This window comes from Coenobita brevimanus, chromosome 98, assembly GCF_032717465.1.
Source record: "Coenobita brevimanus isolate Jiangsu-jjx chromosome 98, ASM3271746v2, whole genome shotgun sequence".
Classification (NCBI taxonomy): domain Eukaryota; kingdom Metazoa; phylum Arthropoda; class Malacostraca; order Decapoda; family Coenobitidae; genus Coenobita; species Coenobita brevimanus.
This window is the reverse complement of record NC_137051.1, coordinates 29,699,284-29,719,071: the sequence shown is the minus strand read 5'-3', so window position 1 is coordinate 29,719,071 and position 19,788 is coordinate 29,699,284. Positions and strand designations below refer to the sequence as shown.

At 43.5% G+C, this 19,788-nt stretch overlaps 1 protein-coding gene across 1 annotated transcript in view; it reads left to right on the top strand.

Annotated features, from left to right (window-relative positions):
- The window catches only part of LOC145414009 (uncharacterized), a 110,953-nt gene extending 91,629 nt beyond the window's left edge, over window positions 1-19,324 (top strand). The window contains exons 2-3 of the mRNA XM_080283578.1: window positions 16,938-17,076; window positions 19,211-19,324. Of these exons, the coding sequence (XP_080139704.1) occupies window positions 16,938-17,076; window positions 19,211-19,324 (253 nt within the window). The remainder of the gene's footprint in view (window positions 1-16,937; window positions 17,077-19,210) is intronic.
- Window positions 19,325-19,788: the final 464 nt, after the last annotated feature.

Below are 19,788 nucleotides of genomic sequence, written 5' to 3'. Positions count from 1 at the left end.
TTCCTCCATCATGTCCCCCCTCTGACTTCCTCATGGCTGACATTAAAATTTCTTCAGCTGATGTATTTTCTGCCATCACTGGCCTCAATACTAATAAGGCATATGGGCCTGATGGAGTCCCTCCTGTTGTTCTCAAGAACTGTGCTTCTGTGCGTACACCCTTCCTAGGCAAACTCTTTCGCCTTTGTCTGTCAACTTGTACCTTTCCTTCTTACTGGAAGTTTGCTGTCATTCAGCCAGTCCCAAAGAAGGGTGACCATTCCCAACCCTCTGACTATCGTCCAATTGCTTTAACATCATGTATCTCAAAAGTTTTTGAGTTAGTTCTTAATAGATAACTTTTAAGGCATCTTTCCTATCACAACTTTCTTTCTGATCGTCAGTATGGGTTCCATCAGGGACACTTCACTGGCGATCTTCTCACCTACCTTTCAGACTCCTGGTCATTCTCCTTTTGGGACTTTGGCGAAATCTTTGCCATTGCACTTGACATCTCAAGGCTTTCGATCGAGTCTGGCATAAATCTTTAATTTCCAAATGTCCTTGTACGGTTTCTATCTTTCTTTCTGTGCCTTCATCTCTAAATTCCTTTCTGGTTGTGTAGACAGCCATCATTCTTCTTCTAGATCTATCAATAGTGGTTTTCCTCAGGGCTCTGTCCTATCACTGACTCTCTTCCCTTTATTCATCAGCCACCTTCTAAGCTGTACATCTAACCCTATACACTGATGACTCCACCCTTTGCCTTTCCATTCAGTTCCCGCAACGTCCATCTCAGCAGTTACTTCAACAAACAAGGGATGAAGCTATGGCACACCTAATTGTCGGGCTTGCAACGATCAAGTACTTGCCGCCCACCTAAATACCGTTGCTCCTGACATCATCTCCACCTCTTAGTCACACGGCCCCTTCAGACCGAGGCCTGGATTGAGTAGGAGTAGAGGGGGAGAGGAGGAAGGCAGAGAAAGGAGGAGTGAAGGAGAAGACGGATGTGGGGCAGGCAAATATGAAGCAGGGGACGATAGGACAATGGATCGCCAGCGTCAGAAGTTCCTGAAGGTAGCGTTTAAAACACTCCGACATAAGCAGGGTGCTGAGGTTTTGGCACGTGCCCAGCAGGAGTGGGAAAGAGCACAGGGAGCTAGGAGACAGTGAGGGCTGGAGAGAATTGCAGAGGCAAGGGAAGATGAAACACAGGAATAAATGAAGTGAATAAGGGAGTGATGGGAGAAGGAGGGTGACTATGTAAGGGGCAAAAAACACCCAGGACGTAGATTAATAATAGCTCTTGAGGGGCCAGGGTGTAGAGGCTAATGTACTCGGAGTGCCCTGGAGGGTCCCGGAGGTGGCTGTCATCTGTGAAATCTCCACCCATAATGGTGTGCCAGTGAGTGAGAGCAAAGGGTGTATACTGGGATGGAGTATGGTGTATTGGTGACACAATATCTGTATGGAGGTGTATATAAGCACGCTTATGAGAGAGATGGGGCTAGAGAGGGTTTGGCAGTCAGACAAATTGTCTTGTGTCCAGCTGGGACTGACAGGGAGAACAGCCACGACCATGGGCTTTGCGGTACTGGCGAGTAGAAGTAGTTGAAGAATAGTCTTGCGGGAGAGTAACACAAGGTAAGTGCCGTTAAAGTAAAGTAAAGTACCGGCAGTCACTACTCGGAAAAATCAGCAATATTATTTGATGCGTATGTTCCAGGTCGTGGTGAATATTAATTAAGTAGTAGAATTAACTTAGAGTAAGCCTTATAACATTTAAGTGAACATTTATCATTCACGGATGGTTGTCTAGTCTTTTGGATAAGTAGACTAACGTCATATATGGCTATCAAGTTAAGTACTTAGTTGCTGTCAAGTCGTAATTAAGCGATTGAGACTTCCCTTGTGTCGAGATGAGACTCGGGATATTAATGTTATATATAAGCTGTGTAACTTGTTTCCAAAGTAGCGTAAATACTGTGTATCAGATTGTCAAAAATTAAACTAAAAATTGTTTCTGTGTTCTGTAACCTTAGTGTGGAACTGTTAATTTTTGGAAGTCCAGGAGGGAGTCTGGGGCAGAAAGGAGTATTTAATATCTTGTTGTCCTAACCCACGAGGTTTTAGGCCTCCTCTGGGCTTGTCTCCAAACTCTCTGCTGCTAGTGTTACATGCTACCAACTACTAATTAGTGGCAGCCGTTCACCATACTCGGCGAAACTGAGTGCGAAGCATACCAAGGGTTATGTAGAGAGTGTAGGATACGACATAATGTCTGACTTGGCTCGTATCTCTGACTGGGGTAAATATAATCTGATTGTTTTTAATGCATCAGAGACTCAGTTTTTACACCTATCAACCCGACAAAATCTTCCACAGGTATACCCACTAATGTTTAAAAATATTCAGCTTAATCCTGCATCATCCTTGAACATGCTTGGGGTTTCACTAACTTGGGACTTATATTAGAAAGATCATAGTACATCTCTTGTAAAATCTGCTTCTTAGGGATTAGGTGTTCTAAGCCGACTCTGTTCCTTCTTTACCCCTGCACAATTATTGACTCTATACAGGGGTTTTATCCACCCCTGTGTGGAGTACAACTCTCATGTGTGGGGAGGCTCCCCACATACAGCTCTTCTCAATAGGGTGGAGTCAAAGGCTTTTCATCTCATTAACTCTCCTCCTCTTACTGACTCCCTTCAACCTCTGTCTCTTCATCGCACTGTTGCCTCTTTATCTCTTTTCTATCGCTACTTCAATGGTCACTGCTCCTCTGAACTGTCTGCATGCATTCCTCCACCTCTAGGACGGGTGCGTAGCACCCGTCTAGCAGCAAACTCTCATCCCTTTTCTGTCCAGCTCTTTAATGCAAGAGTTAACCGTTACTCCCAGTCCTTCATTTATGCAACAGGTCATCTCTGGAACTGTCTCCCCCTGTCTGTATTTCCTGCTTCCTATGACCTCCAGTATTTCAAACGCAGTGTGTCCAGGCATCTCGAAATGATTGGATCTTGAATTGGCTCACTCCTGTATTTTGTTTTTCTCTTGGAAGGAACAATAATTGCAGGCTTGCGGCCTTTGGTTCCTTCTTCCTCGCAAAAAAAAAAAAAAAAAAAAAAAAAAAAAAAAACTACGGGAGGCAGGGCAACGAACCTTGGCAGAACGCACCTGGAACACTTCAAATGTTCTTTCATCGGAAAACATAACCTTTCTCCACTCATCTGATGTCCAGTGTGCACACTTCTTGGCAAACTGAATGCATTGTTTCCTCATGCAGTCAGTAAGAAACGGTTTCTTGGCTATGGTGTGGCTTAGCAAACCCAGTTCCTTCTGCAAGCGGTGTTGGATAGTTTGAATTGAAACATCATGTAAGAGGTGGGGGATGCATTCTCTTCAATTCTGCTGCTGTCAGTTGAGGATTCTTGATTACTTCCTTCTTCAGAAGCGTATCTGTACCTCTGGAAGTCGTCCTCTTCTTTCCACTGCCATTCTTGTGCATCAGGTGGCAGGCCGCATGCTGCAGCAAGAATCTTCATGACGTTCGACTTTGCACGTCAAGTATGTTGACAGTTCATGTTGACAGGGACATTATCCTGCCTCCATGGAAAGATACGGACCCTCTCATCCCTTGAGCAGTACTTTCCAGGCATGACAACTCAACTCTAGAAAAATAACAGGGCAAACAGTGATGCATCCAAAAAAAAGAGGGAGGTGCAAACTAGGAGCGACGGGAACATATACTCCCACTCTCGCTTCTGGGCAAGCACAGACGTGCTGAGTGTTTCACCACCTCCTGCCAACACCAGAGGAGTTGCCAATTACTTCTTGCCCAAAATATTCATTTGGTAGAGGTGGAGACACAAAGCAAAGACAGACAACTCTCCCATAAAAGGCAATATATTATATATATGTAGCAGCCGTGGCTCAGTGTGTTAGAGCACTCCGCTCTGACCAAAGGGTCGGGGGATCGAATCCACCCAAGAGTCACAGGTATACATCAGGAAGGGCATCTGGTCATAAAATGCTACACGCTTCAATCCAAAAGTCCTCTACCCAGGGGCAACACCTTAGCCCTTCGGGGATACCTGGCGTAAAAGCAAATTGTTATTACAGTTGGATCTCACCAATAATGACTTCAACAATAATGTTTTCAGCAATTACGGTAAGTGAGAATAGATACCCGGTTTCTATAATAACGTTTGGTTTAACATGAACAATGGTTATTTCACAAATGCCAAGCTGTTATACTACGAATATGCCCATAACAAGATGAGGAATGAAACAGACAAACAAGAAGAGGTGAAGGAAATTGTCAAAAATGTGAGCAATAGCGAGGAGGAAAAGGAGGATCCTCCCCTCACCACCTCCCCTGACTCGCCTGCCGCCGTCCCCTCCACCTCCACTGCCCCACCTGACTTACCAGTCGCCTCCCCCTCTGCCTCCACAGCCCCACCTGACTCACCTGCTCCATGTGGCATACCTGCAACCCCAACCATAATTACTGCTGCTGTATTCTGGAAGAAATATAACATTCTACAGGTCATAAATTTCCTCCTCAAAGCCTGGAATAATACAACACTGGCAACCTTTAAACAAGCGTGGTCAACACTCCTGCCACAACTCAAGTCTGTTGAGATGGGGTGAGAGCAGCCATCAGAAATAATGACTAATGATTGGACTTGCAAATCAGATTTCAAGACAGTGCTATAAACAGTATCATGACTGACTGAATGCCCGTCATCAGTCACTCATCACTCGCTTTCTTTCAAAACACTGGCCAGCCAAGGAAGAACAACAGAGAGGGGTTGAGTAGATGATGACATTGATGATACTGGGGACTTGCCTGAAGATTTTGACTTTGTGGGGTTTGATGATCTGTTGACGGAAGTAGGGGACCCTGGCACAAGAGGCAGGAGTGGGGACGAGGCCAGCAAGGGGTCAGAGGGTATGCTGCAGTAGCCTCCATCCACAGGCCTCAAAACAGTCATCACACCAAACACCATATTAGCTCATTTAAGGTGAGTTTTATATTACTTATGACAATTTAACAACTAATCTTATTATTTCAGAAAAAAGTAGTGATAGGAGGGCTGCACATGGAAATAATGGGTAAAAGTTGTGGGGTGGCAGTACCAATAAACCCATTATACATGTATTTTAATGTCACGCAAATAATGTTTTTGCTAATAACGGTGTTTTTCTGGCACCAATTAAACGTTATTGGTGAGATCCTACTGTATTTATATGTATATATACTGTATACATATATATATATATATATATATATATATATTTGTGTGGTAGATGGAGGCGCCCACCATTCATTCATTCAATGTAGTGCTGCTCTCGGGTGTCTGCCCTTTCCTCTCCTCCATCCTTTTTTCCTTCCATCTTCTTCTCTCTTTCTTTCCTCGTCTTTCTACCTGAGGGTGACTTTACACTCCCTCTTCTGTCTTTCATTCCTTCATTCTTTCCTCTTCCTTCTGCCTGTGGGTGACTCCACACTGAGTGACAAGCCAAATGGTTTCCTGTACACCAGGAAACCATTTACTATGCTGGGTGGTAACCATATAACCAAATTTTGGCGCCTGGTGGTTTAGTGGGTAATTAAGTTGCACCAGTCGGATTGAGCTGTTCAAAGTTTATATCCAAGGGGTGGTTGGGGTTTACTGCTCACATAATGCCATTCAGGGATGAGGGAGGCTGGTCACTCTCATCTTAAATGTCAGGACCAACTGCCTAGCCCCGGGTTGCTGCGCTCCTCATGGGGCAATGTGGGATTGGATGATGGATGGATATATATATATATATAGATAGATAGATAGATATACAGTATATATATATATATATATATATATATATCGTTTCGTTTTTAAAGGCTCCAACATGCTTGCATGTGTCAGCCTTGGTCACCTAATGGCGGCTGTCCACGCTGCAAGATCCATTGCAGCCTCCCTGTTCAGTCCCTTAACCCTAAGGTCACAATGACCTCGTCCCATGTATTTCTCGGTCTACCCCTCATAACCCCACCCCCAATATTAACACTTCCCACCTTCCTCACCCAATTATCATCCCCCATCTTCTCCACATGTCCAAACCACCACAATCTACCTCTCCTCATCACAACACCAATACACTCCAGTCCCATCCTACCTCTCAACTTTTCCATCGTAAACCCAGCCCCTCCAGGCCTTGGACGTGGGGACGCACTGCACATCCACCTAATCATTGTCATTTCTGTACGTCTCAGCTGGCGAATATCTTCCTCCTTCACTGCCCAGGTCTCACTACCATACAGCATTACACTCCTAACACATGCTGCATACAAAGACCCCTTAGCACGTAGGGAGAGCCCTCTCAATGTCAGGAGAGGAAAGAGCTCCCTGAACTTCTTCCAACCACCTCTCACCCTAGCCACGGAGCTAGCTCCAGCCCCACCTCCAGCACACAGCATGTCTCCCAAATAACAAAACTCTTCCACACACTCAAGAGATTCACCAGCAAGTTCAATCCTTTCACGTCTGACAATCTCCACCTGCTCACCCCGGCACACCGTACACATAAAATCAGCATTATCTCGCAGTCTACCTCTGATACCACTACATCTCTTATGCACCCATTTATCACACACACCGCACAAGATGGAATTACTTCCCACGCCCTTGTGGCAAACTGCATATGGCCACTCTCCCACGTCTTCGACAGTACCGCCACCAACCTTAGATATCATCACTTTTGTTTTATCTGCATTTACCCTTAAACCCTTTTGCCCCATACCATCTCTCCACTTCCTAAACCTTTCCTTCGCCTCCCTTTCGTTTTCTGCAATCAACACCAAATCATCAGCATACAACAACTTCCACGGGAGTCCATTTCTAAAGTCACGTGAAAGGGCTTCAAGTACCATGATAAACAACATGGGACTCAAGACTGACCCCTGATGCACACCAACAATCACGGAAAACTCATCACTCAAATCTCCATTCACTCTCACCTGGGTGTGAGCACCCACATACATGGCCATAACCACCCTAACCAGCCACTCCTCCAAGCCAAGCTTTCTCATTGCCCACTTCACCACCTGTCTAGGGACTCTGTCAAAGGCCTTTTCCAAATCAACAAAAACAAAATAAAGATCCCTTCTCATACCAATATATTTTTCCTGAAGCTGTCGAACAATGAATATGGCATCAGTGGTCCCCCTACCTAGCATAAACCCAAACTGCATCTCATCAATATTCACTCTTTCTCTAATCATACCTTCTAAAACTCTCTCCATTACCTTCATTATCTGATCAAAAAGCTTTATACCTCTATAATTTCCTCTTTCCAGGGCATCACCCTTCCCTTTATACACATTTACAATTACTCTCTTCAGCCAATCATCTGGGACAGCACACTCATAAATAATCCTATTTATCAGGTCAGTGATTAAACTCACCCCTATATCGCCTGAGGCCTTCAACATTTTGGCAGTCAACCCAGACACACCTGCTGCCTTCCCCACCCTCAACCTGCCTGTTGCCTCACTCACAGTAGCAGTATCAATCAAAGGCCAAGGGCCAGACACTGGATCTGCTGGCTCCAAACCTTCCCTGTCCCAGTCAAACTCCTCATTCAACAACCAGTTATAATGCTTTCTCCATGCATCTTTAATATCCTCACTGTTCACCACTACCCTTCCTTCATCATTCTTCACACACTGCTCACCTATAATATCCCGATTATCCCTCTTCACCTGACCTGCCACCCTAAATATATTTTTCCATTCCCCATGATTTAGGTTATCAAGTAATTGTCTCTGTGACTCAGACTTTGCCTTGTATATATATATATTTTTTTTTCTCCATCAACTACCACTAACTGAAGATGAAGAAGTTGCAAGGCTTGGTGAATGAATTTTGGAGTGTTTGCAAGAAACAAAATCTAAAAGAATGTCAATCAATCAATCAATCATTTCCTGTGGCACCCTCGGGGATGCATAGGGCCTCGATGAACTCACACCACCACATCCTATCTTGTGCTAACTCCTCAAGATCTCCCCAACACTCATCTGCAGCTTCCCGTCTCATTGTCCTCACCCAAGTCTCTTTTGGCCTTCCTCTACCTCTCCTACCAGGTGCCACCCACCCTGGTGTACCTCGTACTATTCCCTGTCTCCTATACACATGTCCTAGCCACTTCCATCGTGAGAATCTAACATATTCATCGATCGGCTGCACTCCCGTTATTTCTCTAATTCTACTATTTGGTATCCTTTCCCACCACTTAATTCCTAATATTCTTCTAAGTGCTTTATTTTCAAACACCAAGAATTTATTTTCCATAGTCACTGTGCTGTACCAAGACTCGTGTCCATAAATTAAGATACTCCTAACCATTACCTTATAAAGTTTGATTTTTGTATGCACAGAGAAATTGTTATTATTCCAAATATTTTTAAGCATTCCCATTGCCTGATTAGCCTTCTTTAACCTTTCCTCGAATTCAAAGTTCAAAGAACCATCCTTGGCTAAATAAGTACCTAAATATTTAAACCTATCAACTTGCTTTACAACCATACCTCCAATTACACATTCCTGCGCATTTTCCATATTCATATTGATTATTTCAGTTTTTCCACAATTAATAACCAAACCCACCTTGCGACCTTCACTCACCAAACAGTCCAACACTCTCTGCATCTCTTCTGGCCCATCACAAATCAAAACTATATCATCTGCATAATCTAAATCCAAAAGTGTCCTGTTCTCTCCCCAAAGTATACCTGCACCGGTTTCTGTTCCAACACGTTTCATAATGTAATCAATGACCAATATAAATAGTAAAGGCGATAGAACACCACCTTGAATTACTCCGGACTTGACTTCAAACAAATCACTCAGACAACCATCAACCATCACTTTACAAAATGTGTCCTCATGCATGTTCATAATGACCCTCACAAACTCCTCTGGTATTCCATAATGTCTCATGATCTTCCCCATAGACTCTCTCGAAACACTATCAAAAGCCTTTTCAAAATCAACAAAACAAAGACTTAATGGTACTCTCATTTCATTAACTTGCTGCATCAAATGCCTAACTATAAAGATCTGATCATTGCAACCACGTCCCTTTCTAAAACCAGCCTGTTCATCCCTCAGAATACCCTCAACCACCGGCTCCAACCTATTTAACAACACTCTACTGAAAACTTTCAAAGCTATCGGTGACAAAGAGATTCCCCTCCAATTACCACATTCACTCAGGTCTCCCTTCTTCGGAACTTTAACAATTACACCATTCTTCCAAACTGATGGTAGCAACCCCGTCACCCATATCTTATTGAATAGCTTGGTCAAGATCATTATTAATCTATCCCCCTCCACTTTAAACATTTCCGGAAATAAACCATCCTCCCCTGGTGCCTTATTATTCTTTAACTGTTTTACTGCTTTCTCCACTTCTGCAAGCCTCAACTCTCCTGTTTCTATATTTAAATCTTCCTGAGCAGACGGTATATCCTCTTCTGGTGGTATTGGTCTATTAAGAACTGTCTCAAAATGCTCTTTCCATCTATTTTTAATATCTCCATCTTTGGTCAATAAATTTCCTTCCCTGTCTCTAATTGGTATTTCCTTGCGTTTACCTGCATTACCACTCAGTTCTCTAATCGATTCATATGCTATTCTTTGACTCTGTCCATCATTTTTGTTTATTAGGATTTCAGTCTCTGCAACCTTTTCATCCACACATCTTCTTTTATCTCTCCTAGCTAACCTTCTTACTTCTGAATTCAAACTCCAGTACGCAGCTCTTGCTAATTCAATCTCTCGTTCATCAACGCATTGCATCTCACTCCTCAATTTAGCCTCACCTCTCTTTTTTTATCATATCCCACGTTTCCTCTGATATCCATTTCTTTCTCCTGAATCTATGTCTCCTTCCAATCATACATTCAGCAGTCTCATGCAAAACTTTGTTCACATCCTCCCACATCTCATCTACACTTCTCTCCCCCTCTTCCAATGTTTCCAACACCAAAAACCTATTTCTGCATTCTAATCTGAATTCCTCCTTTTCTTCTCCTTCTCTTCTAAGCTTAACAATATCGTATCTACCAACACCAGATTTTTCCTTCTTCTGATTTTTAAGTTTAAACCTTATTTTTGCAATGCTGAGTTGATGGTCACTACCAATATCCGCTCCCCGTTTAACATGAACATCTAGCAGAGAACTTCTATGCCTCCTACTGATAGCGATGTGATCAATCTGATTTTTATATTTTCCACACGGCGACACCCAAGTTGTCTTGTGTATATTGCAATGCTGAAAGAGTGTGCCCCCGATGACTAAGTCATTTGCTAGACAGAAGCTTCCAAACCTCACTCTGTTTTCACTCATCCTACTACCAACTCCCATTTTACCCATACATGCCTCAAATCCCTCATTTGAACAGCCCATTACTGCATTAAAGTCTCCAACGCAGATCAAAACATCATGTCTAGGTACCCTTCCTACTCCTTCTTGCAACTTTTCATAAAATGTGTCTTTCCTTTCATCGAGTGCATCATTAGTAGGTGCATAACACACAAACAGACTGATGTTGCCATGATTTGATTTAAACCATGCGTATAGCAATCGCTCATCTATAGGATCCCACTCACATAAAGCCTTATTTGCTTTACAACCCAGCAACAATCCTACTCCCTGATAATGCATTCCGTCCTGTCGGCCAGATATCAATAAACGTATACCATCCTCCAAATCCAACTTATCGACTCCAGTTAATCTAGTTTCTGTCAGAGCACAAAAGAATGTAGTTTTAGTAAAGTCATGGTCTCTTGGAGAAATGAAATAACAGAATGCATAGTGAGAGTGGATGGTCAAGAAAAGGAGAATGTTACAGTTTTCAGATATTCAGATTGTGTAATGAGAGGGATTGAAGTGTAGAGGATGATGTCCATGAAAGAGTACAGTAAGGAAGAAGAAAGGTTGCTGGTACAGTGAAGCAGTAACAAGAAATTGGAAGTGTTTAGGGAAGTAAAAGGTCACTGCTTGACAGCATTATGATTCATATGCTAACGTATGGAAGCGTGGACCCTGTTGGAAGAACACAAGTAAAAAATGAGAGCAGTAAAAATTAGTAATTTCAAAGGAGCCTGTGGAGTTACGTGGTGAGACAGACAGACAAATGAGGAAGTGATGGAGTGTTGTGATATTGATGTGGATGTGATTATAAGTGTTGGGAGAATAATCTGAGATGATTCGGCCTGTAGCCAGGGCAACATCGAGAGGGTTGGACAACGGTCTGTTTTTTATATCTGTGCAAAAAGAGTCACTCCTTTGTTCAGAAGTTTTGTGCTGCTTCTCAACATTGCTTATGCATACATTCAGACCCCCATAATAAGCATGCAACAGACCTTTGGCCTGCTGTCTGCTATGTAACTCCAGATTCAGCAGAAAAGACCCCCTCTTTCCTTTGAGAAGTCTGGCTATGGGCTAGGTGAAGAGGTTGGAGAATGATAGGCTGACTAGAAGAGTGTATGTGAGTGAGGTGAGGGGGGCAGACTTACATGAGATGGAGGGATGGGGTGGAGAGATACCACATACGAGAAAGGGTGGGTGTGAATTGAGGGAGGGCATCCTAACAGCAGAGGACAGGGAAAAATGGAAGCAGTTTGTTTGTGACTGCCTCATACATGATTAAGGCATCTGGTTATAGATAGGTAAAGATATAGATAGAGCTTGTCTCTCAGAAATTCTCCCATGGCATTGGACATAAGCATCCTCCCTGTCCATTTTCTTGGTAGTCAGTGGATTGATTCTGTCCCATAGGTGTTGCAAAAGTAACTTAATTCTGCCGAACACACAAATACAGAAGAATTGTAATGCCTGTAAGGCATAGCCAAGAATTTTAAAGTCTTCTTTGCTGTAAATTTTGATAATAGTATTCTTGATTTTGTGTTTTTCGTTATCATGTGTTTACATCAACCCATTCCCCATATAGCAGTGAGAAGAGGATAAAGATGGAGATAATGATAGGAAATTACAAATGCTTTACTTTATCATATGTAAACTAGCTGTGTACTTAAATGGTACTCCATGACTGATAAATATTGTACAGTGTAATACATTAAGATTGCTGAGGTCTGCCCAAAAGGAAACTGAACTTTTCAAATAGCACACCAGCTATCCAGCACAGTGTGATCACGGCACAAGCGCTGTGTAGCAGCAATTTTGAGCTTTAGTCTAACACTAGCTGCATCACGCCACTTCACATAGTCATTGAGGTACATGTGCTTGAGTGAACGTGTCTTGTGCTCATCTTGGCGTTTGTTGCAAGTTGAACAATGAAGGATCTTGAAGAGCAACGTTTTTACATGCAATTCTGTTTCAAATTGGGGAAACTTTTTTTGAGGCTTTTCATGTTGCAGCAGGCTTATGGAGAGGATTGTTTGAGCCATACACAATGTCATAAGTGGTTCCAGCAGTTCATATTGGAAAGCATTAAAGATGATCTCAAGTCTGGACAGCCTTCCGCATCAAGAGACAACAATCACATTGAGAAAGTGAGTTACTGTGATTTGTGAAAATAGTCGCCTGACTGCCCATGAAGTTTCCACAGAAGTAGGCATCTGTAAAAGCTCGTGCCTCTTGATTTTAACCAAAAGACTGAAGATGCATCATGTTGCTGCAAAATTTGTGCCGCATCTGTTGACATGAGCATAAAGAGAACCGTGTCAGTTCGTCAGGAGTTATTTGATTCTTTGAATGCTGATGAAAACTTTCTGAAAAATGTCACAACAGGTGATGAAATAGAGTGCATGGCTACAATGTTGAAATAAAAAGGCAGTCAATACAGTGGGTTGGAACATCATCACCGAAACCAAAAAAAAGCCTATTGGACTCGCTCAAATGTGAAGGTGAGGTTTATTTTCATTTTTTATTGGAAAGGCATCGTTCATCACAAGTTTGTTCTTTGTGGTCAGGCAGTCAATAAAGAGTTTTACTTGGGTATCTTGAAGCGTTTAAGGGAGGCAGTATGAAGGAAGAGGCCCAAGGCATGGAGCAACAAAACCTGCATGTTGCACCATGACAGTGCACCTTTTTTTTTTATGCGAGGAAGAAGGAACCAAAGGCCATGAGCCCGCAGTACCTTTTTTTTTTTTTTTTTTTTTTTTTTTTAAATGCGAGGAAGAAGGAACCAGAGGCCATGAGCCCGCAGTAACGGTTCCCTCCAAGAGAAAAACAAAATACAATAGAGAGCCAAATTCAAGATCCGATCATTTTGAGATGCCTGGACACACTACGTTTGAAAGACTGGAGATCATAGGCAGAAGGAAATACAGACAGAGGGAGACAGTTCCAGAGCTGACCTGTTGCATAAATGAAAGACTGGGAGTAACGGTTAACTCTTGCATTAGAGAGTTGGACAGAAAAGGGATGAGAGTTTGCTGCCAGACGGGTGCTACGCGCCCGTCGTAGAGGTGGAGGAATGCAAGCAGACAGTTCAGAGGAGCAGTGACCATTAAAGTAGCGATAGAAAAGAGATAAAGATGCAACAGTGCGGCGAAGAGACAGAGGTTGAAGGGAGTCAGTAAGAGGAGGAGAGTTAATGAGACGAAAAGCCTTTGACTCCACCCTATTGAGAAGAGCTGTATGTGGGGAGCCTCCCCACACATGAGAGTTGTACTCCACACAGGGGCAGATAAAACCCCTGTATAGAGTCAACAATTGTGCAGGGGTAAAGAAAGAGCGGAGTCGGCTTAGCACACCCAATCTCTTGGAAGCAGATTTTACAAGAGATGTAATATGATCTTTCCAAGATAAGTCCCGAGTAAATGAAACCCCAAGCATGTTCAAGGATGATGCAGGATTAATCTGAATATTATTAAACATTAGTGGGTATACCTGTGGAAGATTTTGTCGGGTTGATAGGTGTAAGAACTGAGTCTTAGATGCATTAAAGACAACCATATTATTTTTACCCCAGTCAGAGATATGAGCCAAGTCAGACATTAGGTGTGCCATAGCCTCATCCCTTGTTTCTTGAAGTAACTGTTGAGATGGGCGTTGCGGGAACCGAATGGAAAGGTGAAGAGTGGAGTCATCAGCGTTTGAGTGGATAGGGTTAGATGTACAGCTTAGAAGATCATTGATGAATAAAAGGAAGAGAGTTGGTGATAGGGCAGAGCCCTGAGGAACACCACTGTTGATAGATCTAGGAGAAGAACGATGGCCGTCTACGACAGCAGCTATAGAACGACCAGAAAGGAAGCTAGCGATGAAGGCACAGATAGAAGGATAGAAACCGTAGGAGGGCAGTTTGGAAATTAAAGATATATGCCAGACTCGATCGAAAGCCTTTGATATGTCAAGTGCAATGGCAAAGCTTTGGCCAAAGTCCCGAAAGGAGGATGACCAGGAGTCTGAAAGGTAGGTGAGAAGATCGCCAGTGGAGCGTCCCTGACGGAACCCATACTGACGATCGGAAAGAAGGTTGTGATAGGAAAGATGCCTTAAAATTTTTCTATTAAGAATTGACTCGAAAACTTTTGAAATACAGGACGTTAAAGCAATTGGACGATAGTTGGAGGGTTGGGAGTGGTCACCCTTCTTTGGGACTGGCTGAATGAGAGCAAACTTCCAGCAAGAAGGAAAGGTACAAGTTGACAGACAAAGGCGAAATAGTTTGCCTAGGCAGGGTGTAAGCACAGAAGCACAGTTTTTGAGAACAACAGGAGGGACCCCATCAGACCCATATGCCTTGTTAGTACTGAGGCCAGTAATGGCAGAAAATACATCAACTGAAGAAATTTTAATGTCAGCCATGAGGAAGTCAGAGGGGGGAAGTGATGGAGGAACAGCACCGGAATCGTCTAAGGTGGAATTGGAGGAGAAAGTCTGTGCGAAGAGATCTGCTTTATCAGTAGAAGAAATAGCTACAGAACCATCAGAGTAGAAAAGAGGAGGGAAGGATGATGAGGTAAAGTTGTTAGAAAGATTTTTGGCAAGGTGCCAGAAGGAGCGGGAAGAATTCGAGTTGGAGAGTAGAGAGCATTTAGTATGGATGAAATTATTTTTAGTAGAGCGAAGAACAGACTTAGCACGATTCCGGGCAGAAACGTAAAGATTATGTGATTCAGGGGTGGGTTGGCTCCGGTACCTTTTGTAGGCCTTCTCCTTGTTGCGGACGGCATTAGAACAAGCGTGATTAAACCAAGGCTTTCTTGCGTTAGTCAAAGGATATGAGAAAGGAATGTATTCTTCCATGCCCGAGAGAATAACCTCCGTAATGCGCAAGGCACACTCAGATGGCTCACGGCCATGGAAGCAATAATCATTCCAGGGAAAATCAAAGAATTACTGCCTGAGGGCCTCCCAGTCCGCGGCTCCAAAATGCCAGAGACGACGTTTCCCTGGAGGGTCCGCAGGCCGTACTGGCGCGATAGGACAGGTTAAGGTAATAAGGTTGTGATCGGAGGAGCCCAACGGAGAGAAAAGATTAACAGAGTAAGCAGAAGGATTAGTTGTGAGGAAGAGGTCAAGTATGTTGGAGCTCTCTCCAAGGCGGTCAGGGATACGGGTAGGGTGCTGTACAAGCTGCTCTAGGTCATTAAGGATAGAAAAGATGTAGGCTTGTTCACCAGGTGGATCCGTGAAAGGAGAGGAGAGCCAAAGGTGGTGGTGAACATTGAAATCTCCAAGAATGGAGATTTCAGAGAAAGGAGAAATGGACAGAATGTGTTCCATCGTAGAAGTAAGATAGTCGAAGAATTTTTGATAGTCAGTAGAATTAGGGGATAAGTAAACAGCACAGATATATTTAGTCAGAGAATGACAGGAAAGCCGAAGCCAGAGAGTGGAGAATTCAGAAGAATCAAGTTCAGGAACACGAGAGCAAGATAAGTCGTTGCGTATGTATACACAACAGCCACCTTTGGCTTTGAAATGAGTATAGAGAAAGTAGGAGGATACAGAAAAGGGTTTGCTGTCAGTTGCCTCAGACAGCTGAGTCTCCGTTAGAAAAAGAAGGTGAGGTTTAGAGGAGGAGAGGTGGTGCTCAACAGAGCGAAAGTTTGAGGAAAGGCCACGAATGTTGCAGAAATGAAGAAGAAGAGAGTCAGACAGTGGTTCCAGGCACCTCGAGTCGTCACCGGGAGAGGGGCAGATGGCGGGGGCATTTATGGTCCCCCCCCCCTGGGGACTCCGAGGCTGGGTGAATTGACGCCATTTTGGTGAATTTTGAATAGGAAGTGTAGTGTGTACTGTGCATGTAGTTTGGTGAAGATAGATAGAGAAATTTGTACTGGAGAGCATGCTGGCCTACTCTCTGTGTAACTGAGACACTGAAAAAGTTCAGCAAAGGGGGATGGTCAGGAACTAGTCCTGAGGGCTGATGAAACGGGAGCTCCAGCACTCCCTGTCATCAGCTTTCCATCCACCTCGGGAGTACTGCCCTGCTCGACTGGTGCTACAGTCTACTCCTCACATGTCTTCACGCATGTCTTCATATCTGTGACTAAACCTATCGTTCCCCAGCCACCCTGCTTTCCAGATTTGGCCCCTGTAGGACCCCCCCCCCAAAAAAAAAAAAAAAAAAAAAAAAAAATTACCCTGAAAGATCAGTTTCAGATGATAGAAGAGCTAGAAGAAAGTTCATCAGGTGCACTAGTTCTTTCAAGTGCATGTACCTCAATGACTAAGTGACATGGTGTGATATGGCTAGTGTTAGACTAAAGCTCAAAGTTTCCGCAACACAGCGCTCCCATCGCAATCGTGTGACAGTGACTAGTTGGTGTGCTATTTAAAATGTTTGATTTCTTTTGGGACAGACCTAGTACACTTAAGTTTTGGCACTGAAACTGTACAAAATATCGGTTGATACTGCTGTGTTTGAAAGACTACAGTTCCTCCTTTATTTTCCTGAACATTGTCATGATTAATCTTGTGTTTTGCAGATCATTCAAAACTGGATGTCCTGCTTTCATTACTGCATCTGCTAATCGACGCAGAAACAGACTGGTGATTGTCAAGTGTCAGCTGGACCATAGCCATGAAACATCATCAGAAATATATAAAAAGTATCCAGAGGTGAGGGTGAGCAAAGATATAAAAACTTTCTCATTATACAAATTTCATTTACCCCTAAACTGTATTAATGTACAGTATTTTTTTTCTACATACAGTATGCTGCTGTTCTTTTCTTACATGTTTCCTTGTATTCCCACATTTAATCTTTGTATATGTTCAGAATGGTGTGATCTTATCGGCTTACATAGGGTCAGTAATGGACTGAATGCACTTAGGGCCCTTGCAGAGACAGAATATGGACAACAAAAAGAAACACTTCCTACTCAACAACACAAAATCAGATGAGCGATATCCTGCGCTTCCCAGGCATGGGATTCCATCCTATTTTACAGCCACTACAGAACTTTGCAGATCATACAAAACAACACTTATGTATCATCACTGGCTGCACTAGTACTACTCCCATAGCCCACTTTCACTTTGAAAATAAAGTACTGTAATTCATGTTTGAATATGTAATGATGTGAGACACTCAGAGCAAGAAGGGAGTCCGATGCCAAATTTTAGAATTAGAGAAAAATGCAATTAAACATTTCTGTACTTCAAACTGCCATTAAGATTGTTGATTGACATATAGTGCTTGTCAGAAGTATCAAGCGCCCTGAGTCCCTCCTACGAAACAAACCTTTCAACATTGAAAAAACATATAAATAATACATTTTATTTACCTTTAGTGCTTCGTAGGGTATCCTTCTTACACTTCTTCACGGACCTGAGACGTCTTGGAAGTGAAAGGGTGAGGTTCCTGAGGTGCTGGAGGGGTATTTTGTCCCAGGAGTCACAAATGGCGGCTTCCAGCTTTGGCAGAGAGCTCACGTCCTTCCCTTGGAGATTCTTCCTTATGAGGAACCAGAGGTTTTCAGTCTGGGCTATTGCATGGCCAGTCTTTCATGGATGATACCTCGCAGTCACGAAGCCAATTGGTGACCGATTTGGCCTTATGAGCAGGTGCACCGTCCTGCTGAAACACTCGTGCACTTGTGAGCTCGAAGGACTCTGGTAAATGATCACAAAGAAGCTCAAGATAAACGTCCTGATTCACTCTGCAGTTCATGGGAAGCACAACAAGCTTCCCCAAACCTTTACCAGAGAAACAAGCCCATACCATTAGAGAATCAGGGTGTTTAACTGTGCTTTCCACGTAACGTGGGTCAAGCGGGTCACTACGTTTGCACCGGTACACCCGTGCTTGATTACAGGTAACACTAAACGTTGCCTCATCAGACCACAACACTGACAACCATTGCTCCTCACCCCAGTTAAGGTATTTGTTAGCAAAGGCAAGCCTACAGAGTCGCTGGTTACATGTGAGAAAGGCTTTCTCACAGGTCTGTGACTTGTGTAACCAAGTTCATGGACTCTTCGAGACACTGTGCGCACAGACACCTCACCAAACACTTCCAGGTTGCTCTCCTTTATTTTTCTTGCACTCACACGAGGATTAGACTCCACTGCACATTTTAAAACATTAACAGACCTCGGGGAAGTTTTCCTGGGCCTACCAGACTGCGGTTTCATTGTGGGGACGTTACCACTGTTTTCCAATCGAAAACGGGCACACCACCTACGCACTGTCGATCGAGCCACACCAACCAATTCACTAATTTCCTTTGTCTGGTGGCCTGCCTCCTGTAGAGCAATGATCTGGGATATGATTTCACTCGATAGTTCACGGGTAGGTGCCATAACAAAGTGGCGAAAGCCAAAACACTGCGGGACACTCGGTAAAAAATGACGCAAAAAGAGAGGGAGACGCGGCGGAGTTCGTCTCTCTCACGCAGCCCATAGGCAACTGAGGCGGGAACCAACCAGCGCGCAGTAAGGCCTCAGGCTCCCATGACGTCATGCTAGCGCCTCAAACATCTGGCTCAATTTTTAGTACCAAAAACGGGTGATTCTTTTTTGGCCATAAGTATTGTGCACCCTGCCATAGGCGCTTGATACTTCTGACGAGCACTGTACAGTCCAACTTCACTATACAATTGGGTTACGTCTAGTGACAACCAGTCATAATACCAGTGCCTTCATAACATGGGTTCAATAGGGATATGTTTTTGGTCAAGGGTCACCCCCCTAAAAAGTCCAAAACAAATTTCCAGCTCACCAAAAGTGCTTCTTTGGCCTGTCTGATTTGTCACAGTGTGTCCTCCCAGTGGCTGGGGGACAGCTGGTGTCCCTAGATACTCAGGAGCAGGTAATGAACAATGAGGGGAGCGATCCGATGAAGCAGCGGGAGTGTGATAAAGTGGTGTAACAGAAGTGTGATCTGAGTGGGTAGGGGAGCCAGACAGTGAGCAGGAGAAGGGCAAACAGCATAGGGATGGATGCTGCGAGAAGTGAATGGAAAGGTGAAAGGTGGAGTCATCAGCATGTGGGTGGATAGGGTTAGACGTACACCCTCCCAAAAAAGTATCAGCACTCTTACAGCACATACCATTCTGAAACATGGATGAAGCATTGTGATACAGTATATGGGGCATCTTGTATTTATAAATGCAAATTTTATCTTTGGTAATTATTAGAACAAAAAATTGCAACAAGATTCACTTACTGGGTGGTATATGTTTTGAGACACCACATTTATAGACTCATATGTGTTTGTGGAAGTTGCTCATTTTCACAACCATCGTACCCAAAGATCCCAAATAATTTTTGTGTGGATGAATAGAAGGAGGAGAGTTGGTGCTAGGACAAAACTGTGAGGAACACCGCTGTTGA